The sequence below is a fragment of the Phocoena phocoena genome, chromosome 20, assembly GCF_963924675.1.
Source record: "Phocoena phocoena chromosome 20, mPhoPho1.1, whole genome shotgun sequence".
In the NCBI taxonomy this organism is placed as follows: domain Eukaryota; kingdom Metazoa; phylum Chordata; class Mammalia; order Artiodactyla; family Phocoenidae; genus Phocoena; species Phocoena phocoena.
Window position 1 is genome coordinate 40,359,675 of NC_089238.1, and position 25,949 is coordinate 40,385,623.

The following is a 25,949-nucleotide window of genomic DNA, read 5'->3' on the forward strand; positions in this document are numbered from 1 at the left end:
ACGTGCTCCCTGCCAGGCCCAGTAGGCACACCGAACTGGTTGAAACACAACTTTCTACTATCAAGGTACGTGCCCAGGCCTGGTTCCCACCCCTCTTGGAGCCAGCCTTCAAGGCCGCCTGTTCCCCTACTCTGCCCCAACCTGGCTGGCAGGGCTGCATGTTTCCATCCTGTTTGCCTCTTTGTTTTAATGCCAAAGTTTTAGCCAAAGACATCTTCCTTCTTTTTTTGTGTTTCAGCATTCTGTTCTGCACCGTGGGCTTGCCCCCCCTGCCTCAGCTCTGGGCAGTGTCCCCTGGCCGGGCCCATTCATGGCTCAAGGCCTCTGGGGCTCATGGAGGGCTGGGCTGCTCAGTCTCTTCGTGGGACTTGCTAAGGAAAGTAGCATATGTGCTTTAAAAATATTAATCCTTTTGAAAAGAATTGAGAAGAGAAATGTATAATTTTATCCCATTTTTAATATTTTGGTCTAGCAACTTGTGATACATAGATGACAATTTTGTGAGTTTTTCAAATGTGTGTACAGATTTTTGTAAATATGACTCTTTTGTAATTAACTCATGTACAGCCTCATCCTGTATAGTTTAACAATGAATGTGCAGGGGACCTGCCCTGGGCGCCTGTGTGGTGCCTGGGCCTACAGCCAGGCTTGTGTGGCGTTCCCATGACTTTGTGACTGGTGTCTTCCCGTGTGGACTGTGGCCTGGCCAGAGACCCTCACACATCCCACTGTGGGACAGCCAGGACTGTTCCCATCCTCCTAGCATGGGGGAACCTTCCTCATGCCCTGCCCATACCCCTCCTCCAATAAAGACCTATGCCCTCCACGACAGCTCCCCATGTGCTGTTGCTGGGATGTTTATACTAAAATGAGCGTGGAGGCGTTGATTTTTTTGAGAAAGGGGGTGGTTGAAGAATATGGGGAAACTTACAGCTGGAGGAGTCATCTTAGAAAAAGGTTCCTTGGCTCCTCTGAAGGGGGTAGCACAGGCTCCAGTGGGAGAATGGCACAGTTGTGTGGGTGTAGGTGGGTAGCTGGATATGGAGGAAGACTAGGTAGGACAAGGCGCTCAGTCCCTGTGTGTCTCCATCCCTAATGTTCCAGCTAGCCCAGGGCTCAGGAGGGCTTGGCCCCAGGAAAGCAGATCTAAAGACCTAGACGTGGCTAAGAATGCAGTCTGAAGGGGCAAATAGGAAGCAAAACACCTACTTTCAGATTTAGTTGTGGCAGAATGGCTGCCGGTTCCATGAAGACTGAGGCCAGGCCCCTACCCATCCCTGTGGGGTCCAGCCTTAAGAAAGATCTGCATTTGTTGGCCTCACTCTAGGGGTTCCAAACTAAGAAGTATGGTCAGATTCCATGAACCTCTGCCACCCCCACCCCCACCCACCTCCCTACTAGGAGGGCCAAGCACGTTCACCTGCTTGGCAAAGAGCCTGGTTCTCCACCACCTCAGCCCTGGCTGTCTCAAAGGGCCACCATTAGATTGGTTCCAGATCACCTCCCAATAGGGTGTGTCAGCAGGAACCAACCTCAATCTTCACTCCCTGGGACCTTCTGGAGGAAGACACCTGGATGCCCCTTTCTGGGGAAGAATCACATACACAGCACTAATCCGCCTGGGAAACCTACCCTTCAAGCTACCTCCCACTTACCTCCTGGGTCTGAATGAGGGGGACTTAGAGCTGTGACAGGTGGCTAGGGGCCCCACTGGAAGGGACCCGCAGCGACAGGCCATGGACGCGCACAGGCTGGCCCGTGTGGCCGGTGCAGCAAGTGCCACATAAGCCATATGTCAGCAGCCGAGAGCCCGTGCACTACAACCAGCTCGCGGTAAAAGCAGGGGTCGAAGGTGCGGAGGTGCGGAGCGGCTGAAGGTCGAGGGATGCCAAAGGTGCGGAAAGCAGGGTGAGGCTCAGGCGTGAGACGCAGGCGCTGTAGACACATGCCCAAAAAGACGTCGTCAATGGGGAAAAGCTCAACCTGCGCGCAGGCACCGGCCAGGCGGCGCAGCGTGGCCCCCGAGAGAACGAAGCCGCCGCCGCCTGCGTAGGCCGGGTAGGCGGGCAGGCCGTACACAGCCTCAGGGATGTAGTACTTGCTGGCCCGCACGCGGATTGGCCGCGCCTGCACTATCACGTCACCTGCAAGCAGGTCCTGCTCCGGGTCCCTTGGCGCCAGGAACTCCAGCAGGTTTCCCACGTGCACAAACACGTCGGCGTCGCCCTTAAAGACGAAGCGCACGTCGGGGCAGTAGGCGGAGGCCCAGGCCAGAAAATGGATCTCCTTGAGCGTTAGGTTGAAGAAAGTGTCGTCGAAGGCCCAGAGCAGGATGTCCGCGTACGCACGGCTCTCAGCACGCAGCAGGGCGCTCCAGTGCGTTCGAGTGCCCGCCCCCTCCGCGTCTGCCCCGTCTGTGCCCGCGCCCCGGGGCACGCCCAGCAAAAACACCCGGCGCACTAGCGCCCCCTGCACGCGACCCTCAGCACCCCACGTCTGGCGCACTGCTTGGCGCCGCTCGAAGTCCGCAGCCACCGACTTGACGGCGATGAGCAGGTCGGGTCCGCCGGGGGGTGCGCCATTTCCTCGGCACTTGTGCGGCTGGTTAATGAGGAGAGGGAAGCGCCGCTGGTCCTTGGCTCGAAGATAGCGGCCAAAGTCAAAAGGTCCCGTGGGCGTGGGCGGCTCTGGCGTATCCTCTTCGTAGGCCGGCGGGGCTGCGCCCGCGTCCGGCGCCTGAAATACACGGAGCCCCGGGGTGGGCCCCGGCGCCGCCCTCCCTTGAGCTCGCGGCGCGTTCGTCGTCGGGGCCGCGCCATCGCGCTGCGCATAGAGCAGGAGGCCGAGGGCGGCGCCGAGGAGCAGCGTGAGCGACGCTTCTCCGCGTAGGCGCAGCCTCCGCCTCATGTCCGCCTGGCAGGCGCCCGCGGCCCCTGCGGAGAGACTCAGTCAGGGGCTCAAGACAAGGAAGCCAGCAGCCGGCAGGGGCTCCGGCCCCGCCCTCCCCGGGGGTAGGGCGCGGGAGGCCACACGCCTGGGGTCTCCAGCTGCCGGCTGTTCATCCCCCTCCGTTGTCCTCCTACTTTGGGCCCTGACCCCCCACCGGGATGGGCACCCTGAAGGGTCAAGAAGTTCCTCCTAATAGCCGACTCCCACCCTCTCAGCTCCGGCCTAGCACGGTGCCCCAGAGCCAGAACAGGGAGACGCGGAGCCTCGGCCCCACCCTCTTCCCGCGTTGAGGCTGAATCCCTTCTACCCATCCCTACCCACCACGGCGGTCCTTGGGATCCTGATACACGTTCGGCCCTTGGGAGCGGCGTGGCCCCGGATGCCGGGGCCTCCGGGGCTCAGCGCGGGGTCCCAAGGGCGGCCATGGACGGGGCCTGGGCCAAATGCAACGTTGGCAGGAAGGGGGGCCGGGGCCGCTGCCACGTGACCCTACAGCTGTGTGCGCCCGGACATCTGGAGCTCAGTCAGCTCCGCCCTGGCGCTGCCGGAGCGCTGTCTCCTAGTGGAGACTAATCTCTGAGAGGGATCCTCACGGTCAGCTCTCTCTGGGAAGCTCAAAGAGGTGAGTTCTGGTCTCCGTGCAGGCTCAAACTTCCCAATTCTGCTTTTCCGGGGGACGGGAAGAAGCACTAACCTTTCTGGTTAGTTCCCCACCCCTGCCTCTCCGGAGCAGAAAGGGCCTGGGCTGGGCAGGAGCCCCAGCGCAGGAGGGCTTGGCATCGACCCCTCCCAGGCCATCCTTGGAAGTGCCTCTCCTCAGCTTTCCAGGAGCCCTGGTTCCGCAAGACAGGGTCCAAAAAGTGCCCCGGATACATGGCTGCCTCCTCTCTCCTGGCTCTGCCATGCCCGCCAGCAGACACACCACGCACACAAGGACCAACAAAACTGCGTGCGCAATTCTCACAACCCTGGCAGCAGCTGTCATTGATCATGCCCAGATGGGGGACGCTGCACCTCAGGGAGTTAAGTGACTTGCCCAGGATCGTACAGGCAGAAGGTAAGAGCACTGTCCCAGATCTTCTGGAATTCAGTCCAAGACTCTTTCCTCTGTCCTCCCTTGCCCCTCTCCCTATCCATCCACTTGGATGCAGGAGAGGGGGGCCAAACCTGTCTGCTTTAACTTCACAGGTGAGCACTTCAGTCTGTCTCTCCAGAAGCAGTTCTGAGTTCTTTAGTCCCTAGTGCCCCAGGCCATCATCACCTCCTGCAGGAAGAAATAACCAAGCCTGGGCCCACTGCAGGCCAGGTAGGGCTGGCAGGGATTGGTTTAGCTTGGGGGACTCCTGAAGTAGACCAGTGAGCAAAGGTTTTGATGTGGACACAGGCGGGCAGAGAGGCGCTCTGGAGATTGGGGCCCAGGCCTTGCCCAGCTCTGGCTGCCACCTCTCTCTTCTTGGAACTCAGAGCCTCCAGGTCCCAGCCATGCAGTGGGGCCTGGAGTAGACAACACCCACCCCACCCCGCCCCACCCCACCCCACCCAAGAGTTTCTGAGGGCAGACTGTGAGAACCAGCACTGCTACCCAGTGCCATCCTCTTTCCAGTGGCTGTGACTGGGCCTTCTGACTTCTTCCCACCAATATTCTCCCTTACAAAATAAACCCTCTGACCCGAGCCTCCCTCTCCCGGTCACAGACTTCTCAGGAGTCCTCTACTCCGGCTGTCTCTGCTGCCTCACCTCCCATCCCTCCTGTGGTCTGGTTTCAGGCTGTCCACACCATGTCCCAGAAACAGCCCCCACCTAGTAACCTTTTCCCTGACTCCAGTGGACACTCCGCAGCTTTGACAGATTCGCAGCCTCCTCACAGCAGGTGGGTATTCCCCTGGCTTCCAAATCTGGTTTTCCTCCTTCCAATTTGGGTTGCTCTTTTTTCTGGTTGGTGACCTTCAGGACCTCCCCCTGGGCCACCCCACCCACTCCCACCTGTACATTTCTGAATCCTGGGCCTCAACACTCTCCTGAACTGAAAACTATAGATCCAGCTATCCTTGGACTCTCTCCCTGGATGTTCTACAGGAACATCATGCCCAACTTGTCCCAAACAGAGCAAGCACTTCACCTCCCCCAGGGCCCCTATCTCAGCAGGCAGCTCCACCTTCCCTCCAACTGGCAAAGGCAGAAACTCTGGAGTCCTCTCCCACCTCCCTCATTCAGTGTCACCAGGCCTGTTGTCCTTTGTCCTAACTCAATGTTCATCCCTTCCCTCCATCTCTGCTGCTACTGCCCCAGCCTGGGGCGCTGTCTTTTCTCTCTCTCTGCATCCTCACCAGCCTCCCAGCCTTAACTGCCAAAACCCTTTAAAGGCCTCTCACTAGCCTCCAGATAAAATCCAAACTCTGTAAATTGGCTTACCTGACCCCATGCTCTCTGCCTCCCCCACTCACCAATGGGTCTCTGCAAATCCACCCACCCCTAGATCCAGCCACTCTAAACCTTCTGTTCTAAATCCCTTCCTCTCACCTCCCTCAAGACCTCACCTGAGGCTGACCATGCCCAGAATATTGCCCTTCTCTCAGTCCACCACCCACAACATTCACACTCATTTCTCTCCCAGGAAGCCTAACCCCTAACCTGGGTTAGGCCCCTGCTCAGTTGCTCCCATAACTCCTTGTATTTTTCACATCAAAAAACTGGTAGTATTTTATTACTGTTTCTTAATATTCAGAGTCTCAGACTGAGTGTGAACTGGGGACAGGCAGGATTCGTGTGTTTTGTTCACCACAGTATTTGCAGCACCCAGGACGATGCCTAGAATACAGCAGGTCCTTAATGAATTATATTGAATTAATGAATAGTAATGAATTGTTCTGTGAATGAAGAGGTAAGGTCTGGCTGAAAGCCCCTCTTCTGCGGTGGGAAAAGGTGAGGTCGACCTCTTGCAGCAGGTCACCCATACGCTCTGTCTCTATCCTAGTATCTAGAACAGAACCTCCAGTGGCACCCCAGCAGACACTGTGGGTGCTTGTCTGACTCCTGGAGAGGGCAGCCATATTTGGTTGTAAGTATGGCGTCAGAGTCCCGTGGGTGGACAGGAGGTCAGCAGTAGCATTAGAAGGGACCCTACAGTCACCCAGGTGCTCCAAACCCTGGCTGGGCAACTGGCCGACTGCCCCTTTCTCTGGTACCCAGGCTAGGCCAGGCCGCCATGGGGATTTGCGAGGCCCAGCAAGTCCTCTGCCAAGCTGGTGAGTTCGTTCTCCTCGAGCGCCTCCACCAGGCGCTGCAGCGTGGCACGGCGGCCCTCGGCCTGCACGAAGCGCCGCAGCAGCTGGAAGGCCTGCTCATACAGCCCTTCACGCTCGTATTCATAGGCCAGTGAGTCAAGCGCCGGGTCCCGCAATGCACGACAGCCGCGCTGCAAGGAGCGCCCCACCTTGCGCCACTTGAGGCCCACTGAGCGCGCGAACGTCTGTTGGTCCTGCAGGCTCAGCGGCCGGTTCACTGCAGGGGGAGTGGGAAGCGGAGTGAGCTCGGGACACCCTTCCATTTCCGCCCCGCGACTATCCCGCGCAGACCTCGCCCCTCCCCAAACTCCATCCTCCCGAGGATCCTGCCTCTGCTTCTCTCCGGGAGTCTCACCTACGGGCTGACCATGGAACAGAAAAGTCTGGCCAGACGGCGGCGGCGGCGGCGGCGGCGGCTTCTCCTCCGACGGAGAGGGTGCCAGAGACTGCGAGGGGGCCGGAGCGCCCTCCACGTCGCCCCCTTGGCCCCCCGAGCCGCACGTCAGATTCCTGAGCGCATCCTCCAACTCTGTTAGTTCCTCATCCCGGAGCCGGTCGGGCTAGGGAGGGGAGTGCGGCGTCGGTGGGGGTCTTAGCCGCGAATCCCCACCCCACCCTGGCCCCAGCCCGGCCGCACCTTCTGGGCGAAGATGCAATTCAAACAGCGCTCCTCGTCGGTCAGCAAGGCATCTAGCTGCTCCGCGCCGGCGCGCAGCTCCAGTTGCAGCGGCACGGAGTGCAGGGTCAGCTCCGCCGCCAAGCACCCTTGCAGCGCGGCGCGCAGTGCCCCCTCGCGGTAGGTGCGGAGGAAGCGGCCGCAGGCCTGGCGCCCGCTGAAACGCAACTGCACGATCAGCTGCGGATCGCTGCGGTGGATCTTGAGCATCTGCAGCACGTCGGGACTCCCGCCACTCTCTGCGGAGGCAGGCAGTCAGGTGGCATGCGGTCCCCCTGCGGGGCCATTCTCCAAGAGGCCGGAGGACGGATGAAGCCCCAGGTAAGACGCCCTCCCCATCCCCAGACCTAGGGGCGCGGCTATACGCCAGAGCTCCCAGCTGGGAAGCAAATTGGGATGCAAACAGCAACAACCCAGAATAAAGGCCAGGACCTATCACAGGGAGCACCCTAGGATGGAGTGTGTGCTACTCTATCCCCAATCCTGAAGCCCCAAATGAGGGTGGGCAAAAAGGACATGCAAGAGACTTTGCAGGGTAGAAAGGGGCGTTTGCCCTGGGCAGCCAAGCCCTCTGGGTAGGTGGCTGGCGGGACAGGGGGCGAGAGGTCTCAGGTTTTTGGCCTCCTAGTGTGGCTCCCCCCGCCCTGGAAGGAGAGGGTCTCTCGTCGCTCTGAGGCCGGAGCCAGATCCCCCTATTGGCTTCAACCTCCAGTGGCCTCTGCCCTGAGATGGGAAAAGGGGACCCAAAAGGTAGGTACTGGGGAGGGGGTCTGGGGCAAGGAGTGCTGCAGTGAGAGAGGAAAAGAAGAGAGAGGCGTGATTAGTAGACAGCAGTGAGCGGGCTGATCCGGGGAGTGGGGGGCATGGAGCAGGGGGACATTAGTGCGCACATAGATCATACAGAGACACAAGTCTACACCCAAGGGCACACATGCATACACAGAGAAGACAGACCCTACACAACCAGGCGTCCTCCTCCTCCCTTCCCTAACGAATCTTTTCCTTAAAGTGGTGGTTAAGCACAGGCCCACAGAGTTGAAGAGGTGAGGTCTCAGTCCCTGGCCCCGCCCACAAAAGGCCCCAGGCCGGCCTTTCCTCTCCAAGTGCCCGCCCACTCACGCACCTGCCAGGGCAGTCCGCAGAGCCCTGTACACCGCCACTTTCTGCTGCGGGTGAGCGTAGGCATCCGACAAGACCACCTTGTCCAGCGAGGACTCCACAAATAGGTAGGCACTGCCCACCCACTCCTCGAGCCCATTTGGCCCAGCTGCCATCTTGCCTCCTGGGGACAGAGATAGGCATTCAGATCACCCAGCTCTGGAGACAATTGTCCAGTCCCACGTGGCCGAGCTGTCCCCTCAGCTGACATCCAGCCATCCCCACCCAGCTGGCATACTTATGAGGGTAAGTTCATCATCCCACAGGCAGCCCCTTGTGCTTCTGGCTCTGCACAGCCCAGCCCAAACCAGCCCAGCCCAGCCAAGGTTTTCAGTGAGGACTGTCTCTCCACTGTCTTCTCAGAGAAAGAGCCCAGGGTCACAGGGATGGAAGAGGAGAGGGACAATGTTGCAGTAGAAACAACAAGTTCTGCTCCCTCCTCAGGCCAGGGTGTCTCTCTCTTTTTTTTTTTTTGCGGTATGCGGGCCTCTCACTGTTGTGGCCCCTCCCCTCGCGGAGCACAGGCTCCGGACGCGCAGGCCCAGCAGCCATGGCCCACGGGCCCAGCCGCTCTGCGGCACGCGGGATCCTCCCGGACCGGGGCACGAGCCCGCGTCCCCTGCATTGGCAGGCGGGCCCCCAACCACTGCGCCACCAGGGAAGCCCGAGTGTCTCTCTTTTCAAAGCTGACTGGAGACATCCTTATCCTGGATGGTGCCCATGCCCCACAGCACAACGAGACCCATGTGCTGGTATGGTATGCCCTCAGCTTAAATTTGAGCCCCCAGGATCCCTGTGGGACCACAGCCCCCACTTTGGTTTTCTAACCTGAATTCCTACTATATCTCCAGGCTTCACTTCAAAGGACACCTGTAGTTTGCGCCTGCCCAGATTCCCTCCCGCAATCCTGACTGACCTCTGGGGCCTTCCCCCTTCCCTTGTCTCAATCCACATGCCTGTTGGAGGGGCGAACTCCACTCCCTAGCTCCAGGCCTGGGCAAGTGAAACAGGCCTAGCCAATCTGCATATTCCATTCGCCTTCCTGAAATGATTTGTTCAGAGTTGGGCACAGGATTCAAGTTGGACCAATCAAAATCAACCTGCAAATTTGGCTGGATCAATAGGAAAGAGGCATAAGTTTCCCTTCCTATCTTGAAGCTGAGCTAGAAGGAAGGGTAGTTCTCCTCTGCCACTGCTTGGGAACAGCCTGACTGAGAATGAAACTGGCACAGGAGGCTACAGAGCCAAGAGATGAAGTGCACTCCTAACCACACTGTGTCCCATCTTGGACTTTTCCATTATGTGAGCTAAATCATTTCTGTTTATTCTGTGTTTCAGATCTGCCCCCAAACCCTAACGTGAGAGCCAAATCTGGGACAGTACCTAGGAAGGAGCGCTCCAGCATCACCCAGACCTGGCAAGAAAAATGATACTTGATAACCCTACCCTGCGTCTGAGCACAGGGATGTACCTTTTGAGCACTGCCCCCCCCATAATCTTTTGGTAGAAGACATATTAATACTTGTGTGTTTACCCAAAACCATAGTCTGGAAATTAACAGGAAGTTACCATTGTTTACCTCTGTTGGGGAAGGGGGAGACTTGGCGTGATTTTTATTTTCACTGTATTTAGCGATATTCTACTTTATGTAAACCCCGTAGATGCAGTCCCGCCCCAAGGGGTGGATAAGTAAGGGTGGTAGTCTCCCCAGCAGGCCTACCTGCGGGACATTGAAAACCTGGAGGAGGGGGGAAGCTCCCTCACACTCACTACGACTGGACAAATGGGAGAAGTCAAACAGAAGTCAAACAGGCCTGCCAGGCTAGAGGTCGAGAAGGACAGATAACCTTTGAGAAGCGGCCGGGGCCCTTGGCTCGTTTCGCGCCTTTGGGAACTCCTTTCTACGTGTCCTTCCAAAGAAGCCCCTCCTCGGGAAGCCCCGCGCCCCACCCACCCAGAGTCCGCCTCTCTGCGGGCGGGGCCGGGCTGGGTTCTAGGAACTCTTAGCTGGATACCGACTCAAGAAAATATGCCCCTATGACCGGGAGCCAGCCGGTGCAGCGTTCTATTAACACGGCCTAACAGTCCCTGGGTAGCCCCACCTCTGGCCGGGTGGACGGTGACGGCCTGCTGGCGGGCGTGGCCCCTCAAGGACTGACAGGCTGAGAGTCCCAGCATCCTACTCAGCTGGGCCGCTCCCGAGCTCTCGAGGGGAGCTCCCCTGCCTCCCTCGTTCTGGAGTTCTGCTCTTGCTACTGGCCGGGGAGGGCAAAGGGTTTCTGCTCAAATATCTGTTCAGAAACAGCCCCACCCCGTCCTCTCACCCACAGGGTCCTGCCGCCCCTTGAAATCCCCTAACTGAGACAAGGAACTTTCGGGGACTAAGGTCCGTACCCTCTCTCCCGCCTCCCACGGAAACAGCCCAATAGGCCACCACCACCACCTGACCCGAGCAGCCGCGGATGACAACCGCGCCGCGCCCATGCTTCTGAGCCAGGATCCACCTCGGCTCTTGCCGGCACTGGGAAGCCCACCCACCCTCTGCACTAACCTGGCCGCCTCGGCTCGTCCCGGATTCCCACGCCCGCCCGGCTCCGCTGGATTCGCGCTGCTTCCGGGTGTGCGCGGAGCGCAGGGGCGGCGCCCCAGTCCGAGCCGCCCCTTCTGTCCCGGCGTCCCGCCCCTCGGGCTCCCCGCGGTTCCTTCCCACCACTGTCCATCGCCGCCAGTCCCCAGTCTCTGGGCAAAACCCACCTGGTCCGCTGAGCAGGTAAGAAACTGGCGCCTGAGGTTGGACAGCAGGGAGAACAGCCCGCGGCAAGGGACTTCGAGGACTTGTGGTTCTTACGAGGCCGGAGGGCCCCAGGGTGAGAGTTGCTCCTCTTCCTCCAGCGGGCAACGGATGGATCAACAAGGAGGCGCCCCTTGAGGACCAGACGTTTCTGGTGCCTTCTGTGTGGTAGAGCTCGAAGATCTCTGATCTCTGATACTCCCTGACACTCTGAACGGGGTGCCGGTGGGTCCCAAGTTCAGGCCTGGTGGAGGGTATCAGAAGCCCCAGGATACGCGAGGCGCAAATTCCAGCAGGGACCGTTAGCCTAGAAAATAGAAAACTGGCCAGTGGCGTGAAACGTTGGGTACGAAAACCTTTAAGGACCTTAAACTAAAATTGGCAACTTCAAAGAGGACGCACATTTTCCAACAAAGACCGCGCTCTCTCTGAGGTGGGTCTGCCGAATTCCAGCTGAACCTAAGCCGCCCAACGGGAGCCTGGGCTGCGTGGGGTTCAGGATCGGAACTTGAACCCAGGGTTCCTCAGGCCCCAGAAACCCAAGACTTTCTCCGCCCCGCCGGCCTTCTCTTGGAATCACTCGGGACACCTCCCCCTGCGAGGTGGACGAAAGAGCCTCCCTTCTCTGGGCGGATTCGGTTGTGCCCCACACGCGTCCCTGCTTTCTGATTGGCTTGTGGTCTCTGCCAATTAAAAGTTTTCCCTAATGCTCCCGCCCTATTAACCCTATCGTTACTCTCTAGTGATTGGCGGGGGTAGGACCGGGTTTCTCAAGTTGGGACCTGTAGAATCCACCGGCGCTTGTTGAAATTCAGTTTCCTGGGCCCTACTCTTTTCGGAGAGCCTAACTTAGTAGGTGGGGCCGTGGAATCTGTAGTGTGAACAAGTGTCCAAGTGATTCTGCTGCCCCGCGCCCTTTGAGAATGCCTCATTTCAATGGTCCTCGGTGCTTGGGCTTAGTCCTCCCCTAGTACTCAGGGTCGAAATTGGGAGGAAAGCAGTTCAGTGACCCCTGTGAGACTAGTCTGGGACATCTGGAGGCTGTAAGCGTGTAGTATAGGGAGGCAGGGGGAGGCAAGAGGGGCCCTCTGAGCTGGGGGGAGGACGTGGTTGTCTGGAGTCAGAGCCTGTGCATCCGCCTTCCAACTTGCTCAGAGAAAACTTTGGTAACTAGAAGAAAGATCCCATAGCATCATCCCAAATCCGGTATTCGGCTTTATCAACGTGGTGCACCGGTCGTGGTTGAGTTCCTTCTAATATAGCATAAAACGTGGATTTGCTCAACAAGTGAGAACGTAGTTTAAAGGAGAATCAGAGATCCTCGGCATCCAGGGCAGACTTCATGGGTCTGAGACCTGTGCACTGCACAGGGCCCCAGGCTTGGTTTAATAACTTGGTTAAATGCTCTGCTGTCACTGTCTTGAAACCCTTAATAATGTTTTGAACAAAGAGACCCACATTTTCATTTTGCGCTGGGCTCTGCAAATTACATGGCAGCTCCTGGGCTACAAGCATTTCTACACGTAGGCTCCAGGTGTTTCCCTCAACACTTTGGCCTTCCTGCAGCGGAACCCCCACCCTGCGCCCGGCCATGGCGGAGCCTGGAGAACAACTGCCGGAGGAGGTGCTGGCACTCATTTTCCGTCACCTGCCCCTGCGGGACCGCGCCGCTGCCGCGAGGGTTTGCAGAGCTTGGGCTGCCGCTGCCACCTGCAGCACTGTGTGGCTCAACACGAACATCAGGTGAGCAGGCTCCTCCCCCTCCCGCCTTCTCCCTGGCTCGGTGGAGTCAGGGCTTGGGGAGATACAGTGGCTCTCCCCATATTAAAAAGCGTAATCAGGACTTCTGGCGGTCCAGTGGTTGACTGGGCATTTCCAATTCAGGGGGAGTGAGTTCGATCCCTGGTCAGGGAACTAAGATTCCACATGCATGGACCACCCCCCCCCCAAAGTGTAATAATTTCTAACATTTATTGGCCACCAACTGTGTACCAACCATTGTTCTAAGTGCCTTACACATATTAATTTATTTAATCCTCACTAAAACTTTATGTTAGATGGTAGATATGGTAGATAGGTGGTATTATTATCTCCGTTGCACAGATAGAAAATTGAGGCAGAGAGATTTAATCACTTCCTTAACTCAGCTGAGAAGTAGCAGAGGCAAATGTGAACCTGGCAATCCAGAGGCTACGCCCCGCCTCCTTAAAGACCGCTGAGAAAGCCCTGTTCTTAAAATATCATTGGCTCTCCGTGGCAAGGTTTCAACCAGCGGCAGATGCATCTGAAGTCTTCTAAATGGATAGGATGGGAGTTCCCTTCTAGCATCCCCTTGGAGCGACCAGGCATGGTCGGGACAGGGAGGTTATGTGGGGAGGGGGCAGGAAGTGGGGATGGTAGCTAGAACCCAAGCTGAGGGGTGGGTTAGAGGCCTCTCTCCAGGTCGCGGGGACTCGGCCGGCTGATGCCTTTTCTCCACCACTCTACCCCCAAGTTGCGACTGTGAGCTAGAAGGCATGCAGCCGCAGTACCTGTCCGCTTGCCTGGACCACGTTCAGAATCTACGTCTGGAATTTGTGCCGTCCAGGGAGCCGAGCCGCCTGGCGGCCATAGAGTTGCTGACCGCACTGGCTGGCCGTAACCCCGAGCTGCGAGGCCTGTGCCTGGAGTGCCGCGGAGAAAAGCGGCTCTTCGACTCGGGTCGCGACGTTCTGGACGCCGTGCACGCCCTCTGTAGGGCCGCCCGCGCGCTGCGCCACCTCGACCTAAGGCGCTTGCCCTTCACACTGGACGACGCGCTGGTGCTGCAGGTGGCACACGGCTGCCCGGAGCTCTGCAGCCTTTTCCTGGATAACAGTACGCTGGTGGGCAGCGTGGGGCCAGGCTCCGTGCTGGAGCTACTAGAGGCCTGCCCCTGCCTGCGCGCCCTCGGCCTGCACCTGGCCAGCCTGTCGCGCACCGCGCTCGAGGCACTGGCGGCGCCAGACCGCGCACCTTTTGAGCTCCTGGCCCTGCGGTGCGCATGTCCCGAAGACGCACGCGCGTCGCCCCTGCCTAACGAAGCCTGGGCCGAGCTGAGCCGCCGCCACCCTGGACTGGCCGTAGAGCTGGAGCTGGAGCCGGCTCTGCCTGCCGAGAGCGTGACACGCGTCCTGCAGCCTGCTGTGCCCGTGGCTGCGCTGCGCCTCAGCCTCTCTGGGGACACCGTAGGCCCGGTGCGCTTCGCAGCGCGCCACTACGCCGCAACCTTGCGCGCGCTCGAGGTGCGCGCTGCCGCCTCTGCCGAGCTGGACGCCGCGCTGGAGGAGCTGGCAGAGCGCTGCGTGGGCCTGCGCGAAGTGCACTGCTTCTGCGTGGTGCGACCCTCCGTGCTGCATGCCTTCCGCACGCACTGCCCGCGCCTGCGCAGCTACACGCTCAAGCTGACGCGGGAGCCGCATCCCTGGCGGCCCACGCTTGTGGCGTGAGGCGACAAACCCTCTTTCCCCTCCCTGCGGACGTGTGGCCTCTGAGATGCTGCGTGGGTTTGCGCCGGGGCGCGTGAGCTGCTAGTCCGCTCCTTTAGGACTCTGTTGTCTCTTGTCCCTCTCGAGAATTGGGGGCTGTGGGATGGCGTCAGTACCAGCCCGGAGCAACCTGAGTCCACTCGTTGCTGTCAACATCTGCAGACACCCACTGTCCCCGCCATACGGGGATCACCCTCCTCCAACCCCAGTCCTCTGCAAACGTTGCTCGGCGGCCCCGGCGTGGGAGGAGGGAGGGCACTGGTTCAAAGCATGCCTCAGGGTTGAGTGTGAAATAAATCAAGCAGTATCTCTACGTCCTGTGAAAGGCCGGGTCCGCTCTGAAGGGGGAGGGAGGAGAACCAGCAGATGCCGGAGGAGGGGCAGGGGTGGGAGAGTTCGAGACCTCACGGTTTACTTCCACTGGTGCGGCTGCGGGGGTCAGGGTCGGGGCACTCGCATCTTCGGAATGACAACGCCCCAGGGTTCGGCGGGAGGGGGCCAGCTTCTCCTTCCCCCACCCTCCCGCTCTCAAGCTCGCTCCTATCTGCCCCTCTACCCGAGGCTTCACTATGCCCACGCCATCGCTTTATAGGACTTTCCCAGCCCACACCACGCTGTGTACGCTGGATTCTCCCGAAGAACAAAGGAGGAAACAGCGGGCCTGAGAGAGGGGTGGGACTCGAACGCAGGTCTACTTCCCTACCGCACCCCGCCCCCACGCACATACTGCCCTTTCTGTCTGCCAGTGCTGAGGCCGCGGTCAGAGCCCCGCCCCGCTGGTTCGCACGTGGCCCCCACCTGACCCGGCGCCGGGAGGCGGAGTAGGGCGGAGCGGGAGGCAAACGCAGCACTTTCCGCGGCTTTGACAAGCCTGCGGCGGCCGGGCCCAAGCGTTAAACGGGGCCGGGACTGCGCCATGCAGGAAGCGCCAGTCGCGCTGCCCACGGAGCCGGGCCCTAGTCCCGTGCCAGCCTTCCTTGGCAAGCTGTGGGCGCTGGTGGGCGACCCGGGCACCGACCACCTGATCCGCTGGAGCCCGGTGAGGGCTGGGGCCTTTCGACTTCCTCAGTGGTCCCCGGGATTCCTCCACGTCAGTGAACGTCCACGCTCACCCAGTCCCTGCCTGGGACGGGGCTGAGGGTCCCTTGATTCAGCCGTCCAGGGTATGCGACGGCTTGGAGGGGGTATTCGAGATGGAGGTGAGGCGACTTCCTCCGGGCAGAGGAAAGGGTAGGAGCCTTCTGGAGGAGACCTAGAACCCGAAGGATCTTCCAGGTCATTTAGTTCCCACCCTGCCCATCAGACAGATTGGAACACAGAGAGGCCAGGAGAAGGGAAGGGCTGGGCCTGGTTCTAGCTCAGAGTCACATCGCGGGTCTGGGAGCCGTCCGGGGCTGGAACCCAGGTTTGCCCACTGCTCTTACTTTCAGAGAACCGAGTACGGAGTCTGGGTGGGCTGGGATAGAGATTGTGGTCGCCCCAGACTAGGCCAGAGCTGGTTCTGGCCTGGCCTCGTCCCACGTCCCCACGAATGGCAGCCTCGGTCCCCAGAGTGAGTGCGAGTGTGTATGCGCGCGCGCCAGAGCGCTGGCTTCGCCGTAGGCGGGCACCGCTCACGATGTCGTCTGGTCTCCGCCCGCACGGTGGGTGGGCGGGCGGCGTTCTCCACAGAGCGGGACTAGTTTCCTCGTCAGCGACCAGAGCCGCTTTGCCAAGGAAGTGCTGCCCCAGTACTTCAAGCACAGCAACATGGCGAGCTTTGTGCGGCAACTCAACATGTGTGAGTCCCTAGGGCCGGTAGGGACGCGGGCGTGGGTGACTTGGTGCAGGGGGTGCGGGGCAATTTACGCCCCCACGCCCTACTCCCTAGACGGTTTTCGGAAGGTGGTGAGCATCGAGCAGGGTGGCCTGCTGAGGCCGGAACGGGACCACGTCGAGTTCCAGCACCCGAGCTTCGTGCGCGGCCGAGAGCAATTACTGGAACGCGTGCGGCGTAAGGTGGGGGCGGCCTGCAGGAACCAGCAAACCGGGGTGGAGGTGGGACAGCTGTTTCCTGCGACTCTGACTTGAGGGTGCCTCCCACCTGCAGGTGCCTGCGCTGCGCGGCGACGACGGCCGCTGGCGCCCTGAGGACCTGGGCCGTCTTCTGGGCGAGGTGCAGGCTTTTCGGGGAGTGCAGGAGAGCACCGAGGCGCGGCTGCGGGAGCTCAGGCAGTGCGGGGGAGGGGGCGGAGGAGGATGGGGAGGCGGAAGGGAGGTTCTGGGCGAGGGGGCACTGGCTTCCAAGCGTTTCTAGGCAGCTCCTTCCTCTCTCATGCCTTGGCGCCTCCATCAAGACCAATGGGCCGAGCTGAGGAAGTCTGTTGTCTATGGACGGGTGATCATCCGAGTGGGCGCGGGTTCAGGCCTGCCGTTCTGTGGGGGGTGGTGACCGGGCGAACTCTCAGATGCCTCAGCACCCTCCCACGCCTTTCCCCCAGGCAGAACGAGATCTTGTGGAGGGAGGTGGTGACGCTGCGGCAGAGCCACGGTCAGCAGCACCGGGTCATTGGCAAGGTGTTCCTCTCCCCCCTACCCCACTTCTCTCTCTCACTCCTGAGCGTACCACCCGCCCCCCAGTCCTGGAAGCCACCTGGAGTGCCTCGTTAGGGTGGGGGGCAAGGTCCAAAGTATGAGTTAACCCTTTGCTTTCTCTTCAGCTGATCCAGTGCCTCTTTGGGCCACTTCAGGCGGGGTCCAGCAGCGCAGGAACTAAGAGAAAGCTGTGAGTGAGAAACCCAGGGACACCCCCACCCCTTCCAGGACCCTCACAGAAACCCAGGCAGGACTCCTTCTCCTCCAGAAGCCCCTTCACCTGGAATCCTCATTCTTTTCCCCTGCATTACAGTCTTCCTCACCCAATGGCCATCCCCCCAAGGGCCCCCTTCCAGGGCTTTCCCCCTCTACCCCCAACTCTACCACCAAAACCCCCACTCTCAGACCCCTCAGTTCCAGGACCTTAACCCCATATTTCCACCCCATCATCCCCTTAGCCCTCACCCCAAAGCATCCCAACAGCAGAGGGTCTGGGTCTCAAACCACACTCCCTCCCTCCCCTCTCTACCCCCAAAGGGCCCCCATCTCTGGGGGGAGCCCCTTCTGCCTCTAGCATGTGACTGATGCCCTGGCAACAGGCCTCAGCTCTGCTGACTTGGCTGCTGGGGCCTGTGGGAGGGAGGTGGTGCAGGCTGAGGGGCATGGGAGATGAACCTACCCAGCCCCCTGCCTGTGCCCTGGCCACCCTGCACAGGTCCCTGATGCTGGATGAGGGGTGCCCAACACCAGCCAAATTCAACGCCTGCCCCCTACCTGGTGCCCTCCTGCAGGACCCCTACTTTATCCAATCGGTAGGTTTTTGCTTCTCTCTTCCCTAGAGCACAGCTCGGTTTATGGAGAGCCTGTTCCCTTTCCACATTCCCCAAAAAGAAGAGAAGATGGAGGCCAGCTTTCCCTCCCACCAGACCCAGGTTCCCCAGCATGGGCCCAGCTTCCTCCCTCAAACCTTCCCCCTTAGATCTAGCCCATGTGGTACTGGTTGGGTTCTGGCTTACCCTGTGGCTTGAGGTGAAGGGCTGGGCCTCATCTTCTACTTAACAGCCTCTCCCAGAGACCACCCTGGGCCTCAGCAGCCCTCACAGGGCCAGGGGCCCCATCATCTCTGACATTCCGGAAGACTCTCCATCCCCTGAAGGAACCAGGCTTTCTCCCTCCAGTGGTGGCAGGAGGTAAGAGGGACAGAGGCTGCCCTCTGGGGAGCCTGTGGCTGAGGGCCTGGCAGCCCAGATGGCTGTGGGGATGGGGGAGAGGTCAGTGCCAGGGTCTGGCTGAAGCTTTTCTCTGGTGCAGGGAGAAGGGCCTGGCACTGCTCAAAGAAGAGCCAGCCAGCCCAGGGGGGGAAGGCGAGGCCGGGCTGGCCCTGGCCCCAAACGAGTGTGACTTCTGCGTGACAGCACCCCCACCGCTGCCTGTGGCTGTGGTGCAGGCCATCCTGGAAGGGAAAGGGAGCCTTAGCCCTGAGGGGCCCAGGAGTGCCCAGCAGCCTGAACCAAGAGGCCCCAGGGAGGTTCCTGACAGGTGAGCAGAGAGACCATTTTTGACTGTAAGCCCCGTGGGCCACTTCTGCAGCTAGATCAGCACTAACTAGCCCCCAGACTTCCCAGCCTTCTCTGCCCCTTGGTGGCTGGCTGGTTGGTTGGGCACCACGGCCTCACCTGATTTCTCAGAGCTGCTCTAAGGAGTACCAGCTTCAGAGGCCCCTAGAAAGTGGAAACATGTCAGTGGTAGGGCTCAGGAATCTGCATTTTAAATGCAACCACTGGGGTGCTTGTAAAGTACGCAACAGTTTAAGAACCACTGATATTGATAATTGCATAGGGAGGGGACATAACCCAAACCTCAGGCCAAAAGTAGGAAGCAGAGGCACTCTCTGTGTGCCCCTCTATGTGTGTGGGGGGGATCGTCTTCCAGCATTTTCTGTATGTTGTCAGATTTAGATCCTGATGTATTCAGGTTCCTTGGGAACCTAATGGGGGATGGGGTTGGGCACTGCAGGCCAACGGCAGTTTTCCATGCGCAGGGGGCCTCTGGACCTGGAGAGAGGAGCCCGGAGCCCGGAGAGTCTGTTGCCTCCAATGCTGCTTCGGGCCCCCCCTGAAAGTGTGGAGCCTGCAGGGCCCCTAGATGTGAGTACACCTTCAGCAGGGCAGAGGCATGGGGCTTGATGGGGTCCAGCTGTTTGTGCAGCCTGGGGAGGACACCACTGACCCAGAGCTCCCCCTAGGTGCTGGGCACCAGCCTCCAAGGGCGGGAGTGGACTCTCATGGACTTAGACATGGAGCTGTCCCTGGTAAGACGGGGGTGGGGAGGGCAGGGGGTTCAGGGTTGTTCAGCCAAGCCCTTTAGTCCACAGCTGTTCTCCCTCAGCCAAAGCCCCAGCTCCCCTCCCCAGCTGCTTCCTGGGGTTCTCTTATGCAGTTGCAGCCCTTGGTTCCAGAGAAGGGTGAGACTGAGCTGGCGGTCAAGGGGTTAAATTCTCCAGGGCCAGGTAATAATTGTGGTGACTCAGGACCTGGGGGAGGCCCATAGGGGCCTGAGCTACCACGATTGCGTGGGCGGGGCAGTTGGTGTTTTGGAGGGAAATCCCCGGAGGCAGGCTGCTCTGCAGAGTACTGCTTAAGCTGCTTGAGCCACTGGAAGAGAGTGGGGGGGTTGAGAGTGGATGTTTCATCCTAACTGACCGGAGGGCAAGGCGAGTAAAGCTCTCCTTCCCTGAAGAAAGGAGGCGACCATTTCTCCCCGCTGAGCACAGCCCCACTCCTCCTAGGAAAGGACTCCATGCTGGGGGCACCACTCCTGCTGGATGTCCAAGCCGCTTTGGGAGGCCCAGCCCTCAGCCTGCCGGGAGCTTTAACCATTTACAGCGCCCCTGAGAGCCGCGCCTCCTACCTGAGCCCAGGGGCCAACCCCTCCCCCTGAGAGCCCTCTCCTCTCTGAAACCAGCCTGGCTGAGGGGCGGGCTGGCCGCCAGCACGCCCGGCTCGGCTTCCTTGAGCCCCTGCTGGAGGCTGAGTGAAGCCCCTCCTACTTTGGCAGCCCCTCTCCAATACCGAGCCCTGCATAAAACTGCGTTTTTTTCTGTGTTTCTGGTCTCTTTTCTCTACCGACCATGGAGCACAGAAGTCATGGGTGGGGGGCGACTTGGCATTCGTAGCAGCGTCCAGATCCTAGGGCTTTAATCGAGGAACCCTTGAAGGGTGGAGGTGCTTGGGGAGCCTGCCCCTAGTTCTCCTGCTTAGGCCCCATCCTCCGGGTCCGAATCCAGGGCTGGCGCGTGGCCACTGCGACCTCCGGGAAGCGGGGACTTTTGGGGTCACACCCAGCACCGCAGTGCATCCGTTCTGTGAGCCTGGGTAAGCTGGTCTCCTCTGAGCCTTGTCTGTGACAGGCAAAGATGGGTGTAAAACGCCTGGGAATTGCCGGGGTACTTGGGGGCCGCGGGCTTAACTGTCCCCTCCCTGACTCATCCGGCGCGCCCGGGGTGAAGAGGGAAAGCAGACTACGTGTACGAGCCCAGGCGGTACGCGGCTTCCGCAGCCTGCCTCCCCTTGTCCCGGGAAGAATGGCCCCCTTTCCCCACCCCCTCCGGGTTCCCGGCAGCCCTGGCCGGCCCGCCCCCGCCGCAGCTGCTGCTTCCATCTCTACCCCGCCCGGCCCTTTCTGCCTCGTCATCTCCTCCCCAGCCAAGGCTTGACCAGTGAGTCGGGCCGCCGGGAGCGCACGGACCGGGAGCTCCCCGGACCCCCCGGCTGCGGTGGGGAAGAGAAACTGAGTTTGGGCAAAATCCGCGCCCCACCAAAACCAGCCGCACCCGAAGGAGGTCTGTGAGCCCCGCCCCTCGGCAGGACTCTAGCTCTGGGGCTGGGTGGAGGGGAGTTAAGGGTTCGCACGTGCTCAAAGGCTCCCGCAGTTTTCCACCACCTTCGCTCCCTAGCAAAAGGACGCGCGGGGAGCGAGGTGGGGAGGGCGGCAGAGACCCCGTCCACGCCTCGTAACTGGAGCTGCCTGGTGCTCCGGGAAGGATCTGGGCTGTGAGCACTGAAGGAGATAACTTCGGTATTCACTTCTGAGCATTGAGTTTCAGGGTGAGGACCCGTACCAGCTGGTGTCTCTGCACCCCAGACAGGACAGAGGACAGGACTCGGGGTAACGGAAGGAGGAGGCTAACATGAAAAGAACTTGGGGAGGCGTGAGAGAGAAGGAGGGGCCAGTCTAATCTTCCTCCTCCCTCTCTGCACCTGTACAGAGTGGGTTCTGTCCTCCCTCCCTTCCTGCACTCGATTTGGGGGACAGGCTTTGGAAGCCTCAAGTGAAGAGGGCAGAGGATCCACAGTACACAGTGCAGTGATGTCAGCCTAGTGGTGAGGGTGTATGTTGTTCACGGGGGTACGGAGGAGAAGGAACCAGTCTGCTTGTGGGACACTCAGGCATTGGGGTGGATGAGGGGACATTTGAGTCTTGGAGGATGGATCCACAGCATGGAGGGAGGAAAGGGCATTCCAGGCCTAGGCAACAGCACCTGTGAAGTCTGGGAAGTGCCAGTACTGAGTGGTGGAGGGAAGTGGGGGAAGGCCTGGCTGGCCAGGGGGTGGGAAGTGAACAGATAGTCTGGATTCTCTCTGATAAGCTGTGGGGGTGTGGGGGACAGGTAGTTACGGCTGACATTTTGCTTGGCAGGAGACCTTGTAGTTCAGGCTGGAGCAAGTCAGATTCCACTTCTGCCACTTGATCTCTCTGAGCCTGTCCCCTTATCTGTAAAATGGGGACAAAAGCCCTACCCCAGAGAGTTGTCAAAGTCACTATTCTGTGGGGGTGATGGGATAGGAGTGAGCGGTACTCAGAGAGACTGTTATAGGAGATGAGGTGACCACAGAGGGGTTGAGGAAGATGCTGATAACTCACTGAGAAGTGGAGGAGCAGCATTTGTCCCTGATGGGACATGAAGGGAGAGAGAGGGGTAAAGGGTAGTCCTGGTCTCTGCTCATGGCCTGGGGGAAGGGCTGACACTTCAGTGTGGCTAGGAGGGGTGAAATGACCAGGGAGGCATAGCATGACACCAACTAGTGAGACCTGGGAAGCAGGATGGGGGCTAGGACCAAATCCTAGACCTAGAACCAGGTAAGGAGGTAAAGGAGGGACCCCAAAGGGAGGACGAGATCCAGGAGGGTGTTTTGTGGACAAAGCCAAGGCCAGGGGAGATGGGCTGAGAGGGGGAGTGGTCCAGGGCCTGACCTAATTGCCCTTAATGCCAGGGGCTTTGCTGCCTGGGTCAGGCCACCCAAGAGGAGATGGGCCATTGTCCTTGGTTGTCAATAAATGAACAAAGCAGATTAATTTCTGCCTAACACCTGCTGTTTGGAAGAGACAGCCTCTCAAAATGGGAGGATCTATGGAGGAAAACAGTGAAAATTCAACGTTTGCTGGTAGCTTTTGTGAGTTGGGCCCTGGGTACTTAAAGATGATGGCTGTAAATCATTCCCAGGGCAGCAGGGAGACAGTTTGGTCTCAGGTGATGTCAGGAGATCTTGGTCAGAGCTAAGACTCAAGAGAATTCAGGTATCCCTGCTCAGGTATTAGAACCAGGAGAGACCATGAGACCACTTTGGGGTTACAACATGGTGGTGGCATTGGTGAGGTGGTGCAGGGGCAGGGCCTGTCCTGGAAGGATGGACCTCAGGATAAGGGGTCTGGACTTCCTCCGGTGGGTGAGAGGAGCAGCGGAGGCTCCTAGCACTTCAGGATCTGGGAGTGGGGGGATTCGGGGCTCTGCAGGGTCTAGGATGGAAGTGAAAAGCTAGACTAAGTAAGTGGTGAGGTTGACAGAAATATTGGACAGGCTGGGAAGAACTTGACTGCAAGCTGGGTGTGGGGGTATCAGGATCAGTTGTAGGTCTTTCTGCCTGTTAAGTTGGGGAAGCAGGTTGGGAAAGAGAAGTTAGTTTGGATAAACTGGGTCTGAATGGATCACAGGATCTGCAGGTGGCAGGGGCTCAGGAGGGAGGACATGCTTGGGGAGAGCCGTCAGAGTAGAGACCCCAGTCACGGGTGTTCACTGGGGCCCTGGGAGAGAGGTCAAGGTCAGGGGAGCTCCGGCCCCCACCACCTCTCTCCCCACCACCTCCCATGCAGCCCCCACCATGGGCAACACGCAGGAGAGGCCATCAGAGACGATCGATCGCGAGCGGAAACGCCTGGTAGAGACGCTGCAGTCGGACTCGGGGCTGCTGCTGGATGCGCTGCTGGCACGGGGCGTGCTCACCGGGCCCGAATACGAGGCATTGGACGCGCTGCCTGATGCCGAGCGCAGGGTACGCCGCCTGCTGCTGCTGGTGCAAAGCAAGGGCGAAGCCGCCTGCCGGGAGCTGCTGAGCTGCGCCCAGCGAACCGTGCGCGCGCCCGACCCCGCCTGGGACTGGCAGCACGTGGGCACGGGTGAGAGCTCGCGCGGGGGCGGGGCCTAGGTCAGAGGAGGGGGCGTGGCGTGGGAGCAAGGAGTTGAGGTCTTCCCCAAAGACCCGCACGTGTGCAGGGGAAACCTCAGAGGGGTAAAATGAATCTGAGACACTCCCACCTCCGCCGTAGGCTACCGAGAACGAAGCTACGACCCTCCATGCCCAGGCCACTGGACTCCTGAGGCAGCTGGCTCAGGGACCGCATGCCCCTGGCTGCCCAGAGCTTCAGATTGCGATGAGGCCCGGGGTCCTGAGGACTCCGAGGCAGCGCAATCCGGAACCCTCGAGGAAACTGAGCCAGAGCTGGAAGCTGAGACCCCTGAAGGGGCTGAGCCGGAGTTGGAACCCCAAATGGATCCTGAACCAGAGCCAGGGACAGAACCAGAGCCAGAACTGGAGCCGGAGCCCGACCTAGAGGCTGGGGACGAATCTGAAGGTGTGAGGCCGACCAAACCTGGTGGGAGGGCGTGGCCTGGGGGGCGGAGGGGGGGGGGCCCACCTGACTGACCACATCCCTTCCGTCATCTCTAGATTCCTGAAAGCCTTAAAGCTGACAGGCCGCTCCTCGCCCTAGCAGGATGGGATCTAGGATCCTGCCCTGCCGGGGTCAGATGCCACGAAGGCTCCCTCTGTCCCAGTACCACTGAAAGTGAATAAACTCTGGAGGGTCAGCTTGGACTCTGTGATTCTGGCTCTTTGCCCAGGAACTAGGGTGTGGATTTGTACCTCTAAGTCTCAATGACCTGGGCAGCCCTGTGCCTACGGCCCAGTCCTCAACCCCTTTCCATCCTCAATAGCCCAAGCTGTACCCCTGGAGAGTCCCCAGTGGGACAAGGGCCAGACCCTTGGGCCCTGCTCCACAGCCCTTTTATCCTCGTGAACCATTTGGGGACATGTGTAGTCACCAGCCCCACCTCATGAAAGCCCCTAGGCCTGGCACAAAGAGCCAGGAAAAGGGTACTTCTTTCCACTTAGAGAAGGCTAGAGCTCACCACCTTGGGAAGTGAGACTAGAAAGAGAAAGGGATCTCAAGTAGGCAGAGCCCACACAGTTCATTGTAATTGTTTTAATTGGCTTCTCTCGGGACTGGGAGCTCAGTGAGGGTTGTGACCAGTTAACTGGCACACAGAAGGCGCTCTATACATATTCACTGACTAAATGAATAAGGACTTTGCAGTTGTGTTTCCAGGTTTTCAGATGGGAAAACTAAGGCCAAGGGAGGGAGTAGGACAGGGTCAACCTCACACAGCTGAGTCTGAGATGAAACTGGAAGCAACAATTATCTTGGCACCTCTCCTGGTCTAGGAGGGGCTCAGAACTAGGAACGAGGGGCCTGCCCCTCAGGCTTGATTTAGGCTGCTGCCAGGCTATGCCAACCTCTTCCAGAGACCAGCTGTGAGGGTGTGGGCAAAGACAGGGACAGTAGAGGCCAGTGCAGGGGATGAAGGCAGGGCCAGGTGAGCTCTTAGCTTGATTCACAAGGCGTGTGTGTGTGTGTGTGTGTGTGTGTGAGAGAGTGTGAGAGTGAGTGAGTGAGTGAGTGGAGCTAGGAACAGTCGGTGCCTTCCAGAGGAGCCCTGTTCCCTCCATCGAACCTTCAGAAACTGCTGCGTCCCAGCCCCAGTAAGTAGAGCACATAAATAAGGAATAAATACATGACAGTGGGAGAGGCAAAATGCTGGAAAGCACACCCCAGCCCAGCTGGGTCTCTACTACCAGGATCCCTGCTCCTTGAGTCTGTGTGAAAGCCAGGACCTCAGGCTCAGGCAATCACCCCAGAAGGGAGATCCCCACCAGGACCCAGTGAGAGGTAGACAGCATGAAAGCTGAAGGAGCACCAAGGGGCCAGGTGGGGGAGGAAAAGACTGGAGTATGCAGACACCCAAAGCCATCTCGTGCAAGAACAAGTTTCTACTCCCAAGCCACCCCCTCATCCCCATCCAGCTTCCCTCCTGCCCCCAGGCTTTTCCTCTGCTCAAAAGGCAGCTGGAGACAGGAGGGCAGATTTAGTTTGCCTGACATGCTGCTGTTGGCCTTCAGGGTCCAGGGAGGCTAGCAAGGGACACAAACTCTCTGCTGTTGCCTCTCCTCCCTCCTGAAATGCTTCTGCCCTCCCCATTCCCCAAGAAACACGCAGGCTGTGGAAGCACAGAGCAGCCAGCTTCATGTTCTGGGGGCTGATCTGGAGCCCTCTTTCCAGGGCCCCTGCCTGTAGCCCTCAACCAGTATCAGTCATCAGGCAGCAGGCGGCCCAGCTCTGCCTCATCCAGCCGGTTGGTGGTCATGATGTGCTCCAGCTGCTGCCGGTAGCGTGCTAAGTCCTGCATGAAGTGGGGCACCCGGGTGTTGTCCAGCACCCCGTGGGGCCGAAGGTGATCTACATCCTCATAGGACACCTGCAGGAAGAAAGCTGGGCCTCAGGAGTAGGCAGCGTGCCCTGGCTTTCAGGCAGCTGGTCCCAGCTCTCTTGCAATGGCCCATAGCCCTTTGCTCCTGGAACTCCTCCCTCTCCCCTCCTGATCCACTCCCAATGTTATG

General features: G+C 59.4%; 5 protein-coding genes across 6 annotated transcripts; 3 read left to right on the forward strand and 2 right to left on the reverse strand.

Moving 5' to 3' along the window:
- Positions 1–1,698: 1,698 nt before the first annotated feature.
- On the reverse strand, positions 1,699–3,394 carry B3GNT9 (UDP-GlcNAc:betaGal beta-1,3-N-acetylglucosaminyltransferase 9). The gene is made up of 2 exons (XM_065899595.1): positions 3,271–3,394; positions 1,699–2,933 (listed from the first exon to the last, which is right to left on the reverse strand). Exon 2 carries the CDS (start codon positions 2,905–2,907, stop codon positions 1,699–1,701), a length of 1,209 nt encoding a protein of 402 aa, XP_065755667.1. The 5' UTR covers positions 2,908–2,933; positions 3,271–3,394.
- A 2,745-nt stretch (positions 3,395–6,139) lies between these two features.
- Positions 6,140–10,649, reverse strand: TRADD (TNFRSF1A associated via death domain). Its single transcript, XM_065899195.1, has 5 exons — positions 10,619–10,649; positions 8,033–8,191; positions 6,871–7,148; positions 6,589–6,793; positions 6,140–6,450 (listed from the first exon to the last, which is right to left on the reverse strand). The coding sequence occupies exons 2-5, from the start codon at positions 8,181–8,183 to the stop codon at positions 6,140–6,142; spliced, it is 945 nt and encodes a 314-aa protein (XP_065755267.1). The 5' UTR covers positions 8,184–8,191; positions 10,619–10,649.
- Positions 10,531–14,676, forward strand: FBXL8 (F-box and leucine rich repeat protein 8). The gene is made up of 3 exons (XM_065899194.1): positions 10,531–10,837; positions 12,425–12,601; positions 13,353–14,676. Exons 2-3 carry the CDS (start codon positions 12,450–12,452, stop codon positions 14,323–14,325), a joined length of 1,125 nt encoding a protein of 374 aa, XP_065755266.1. The 5' UTR covers positions 10,531–10,837; positions 12,425–12,449; the 3' UTR covers positions 14,326–14,676.
- Positions 14,677–15,214: 538 nt separating this feature from the next.
- HSF4 (heat shock transcription factor 4) lies at positions 15,215–20,042 on the forward strand. The gene is made up of 13 exons (XM_065898752.1): positions 15,215–15,403; positions 16,036–16,144; positions 16,235–16,362; positions 16,454–16,578; positions 16,845–16,920; positions 17,064–17,128; positions 17,654–17,750; positions 18,001–18,128; positions 18,250–18,477; positions 18,980–19,085; positions 19,184–19,249; positions 19,378–19,447; positions 19,727–20,042. The coding sequence occupies exons 1-13, from the start codon at positions 15,281–15,283 to the stop codon at positions 19,876–19,878; spliced, it is 1,473 nt and encodes a 490-aa protein (XP_065754824.1). The 5' UTR covers positions 15,215–15,280; the 3' UTR covers positions 19,879–20,042.
- Positions 20,043–23,096: 3,054 nt separating this feature from the next.
- Positions 23,097–23,826, forward strand: NOL3 (nucleolar protein 3). 2 transcript variants are annotated; one of them, XM_065899547.1, is made up of 2 exons: positions 23,097–23,381; positions 23,542–23,826. In XM_065899547.1, the coding sequence occupies exons 1-2, from the start codon at positions 23,097–23,099 to the stop codon at positions 23,824–23,826; spliced, it is 570 nt and encodes a 189-aa protein (XP_065755619.1). The 2 variants fall into 2 exon arrangements, with proteins under 2 accessions (XP_065755619.1, XP_065755620.1); XM_065899548.1 differs by having other exon boundaries at positions 23,097–23,267.
- Positions 23,827–25,949: the final 2,123 nt, after the last annotated feature.

Coding starts and splice junctions, on each gene's coding strand:
- HSF4 (XM_065898752.1), top strand. CDS start 15,281: ATGCAGGAAGCGCCAGTCGCGCTGCCCACGGAGCCGGGCCCTAGTCCC. Junction 16,579..16,844: donor CGGCTGCGGGAGCTCAGGCA/GTGCGGGGGAGG, acceptor CCTTTCCCCCAG/GCAGAACGAGATCTTGTGGA. Junction 19,086..19,183: donor AGCCTGCAGGGCCCCTAGAT/GTGAGTACACCT, acceptor AGCTCCCCCTAG/GTGCTGGGCACCAGCCTCCA.
- NOL3 (XM_065899547.1), top strand. CDS start 23,097: ATGGGCAACACGCAGGAGAGGCCATCAGAGACGATCGATCGCGAGCGG. Junction 23,382..23,541: donor CCGCCTGGGACTGGCAGCAC/GTGGGCACGGGT, acceptor CCTCCGCCGTAG/GCTACCGAGAACGAAGCTAC.
- TRADD (XM_065899195.1), bottom strand. CDS start 8,183: ATGGCAGCTGGGCCAAATGGGCTCGAGGAGTGGGTGGGCAGTGCCTAC. Junction 6,794..6,870: donor ATTGCATCTTCGCCCAGAAG/GTGCGGCCGGGC, acceptor TCCCCTCCCTAG/CCCGACCGGCTCCGGGATGA. Junction 6,451..6,588: donor GTTCCATGGTCAGCCCGTAG/GTGAGACTCCCG, acceptor CTCCCCCTGCAG/TGAACCGGCCGCTGAGCCTG.
- B3GNT9 (XM_065899595.1), bottom strand. CDS start 2,907: ATGAGGCGGAGGCTGCGCCTACGCGGAGAAGCGTCGCTCACGCTGCTC.
- FBXL8 (XM_065899194.1), top strand. CDS start 12,450: ATGGCGGAGCCTGGAGAACAACTGCCGGAGGAGGTGCTGGCACTCATT. Junction 12,602..13,352: donor TGGCTCAACACGAACATCAG/GTGAGCAGGCTC, acceptor TCTACCCCCAAG/TTGCGACTGTGAGCTAGAAG.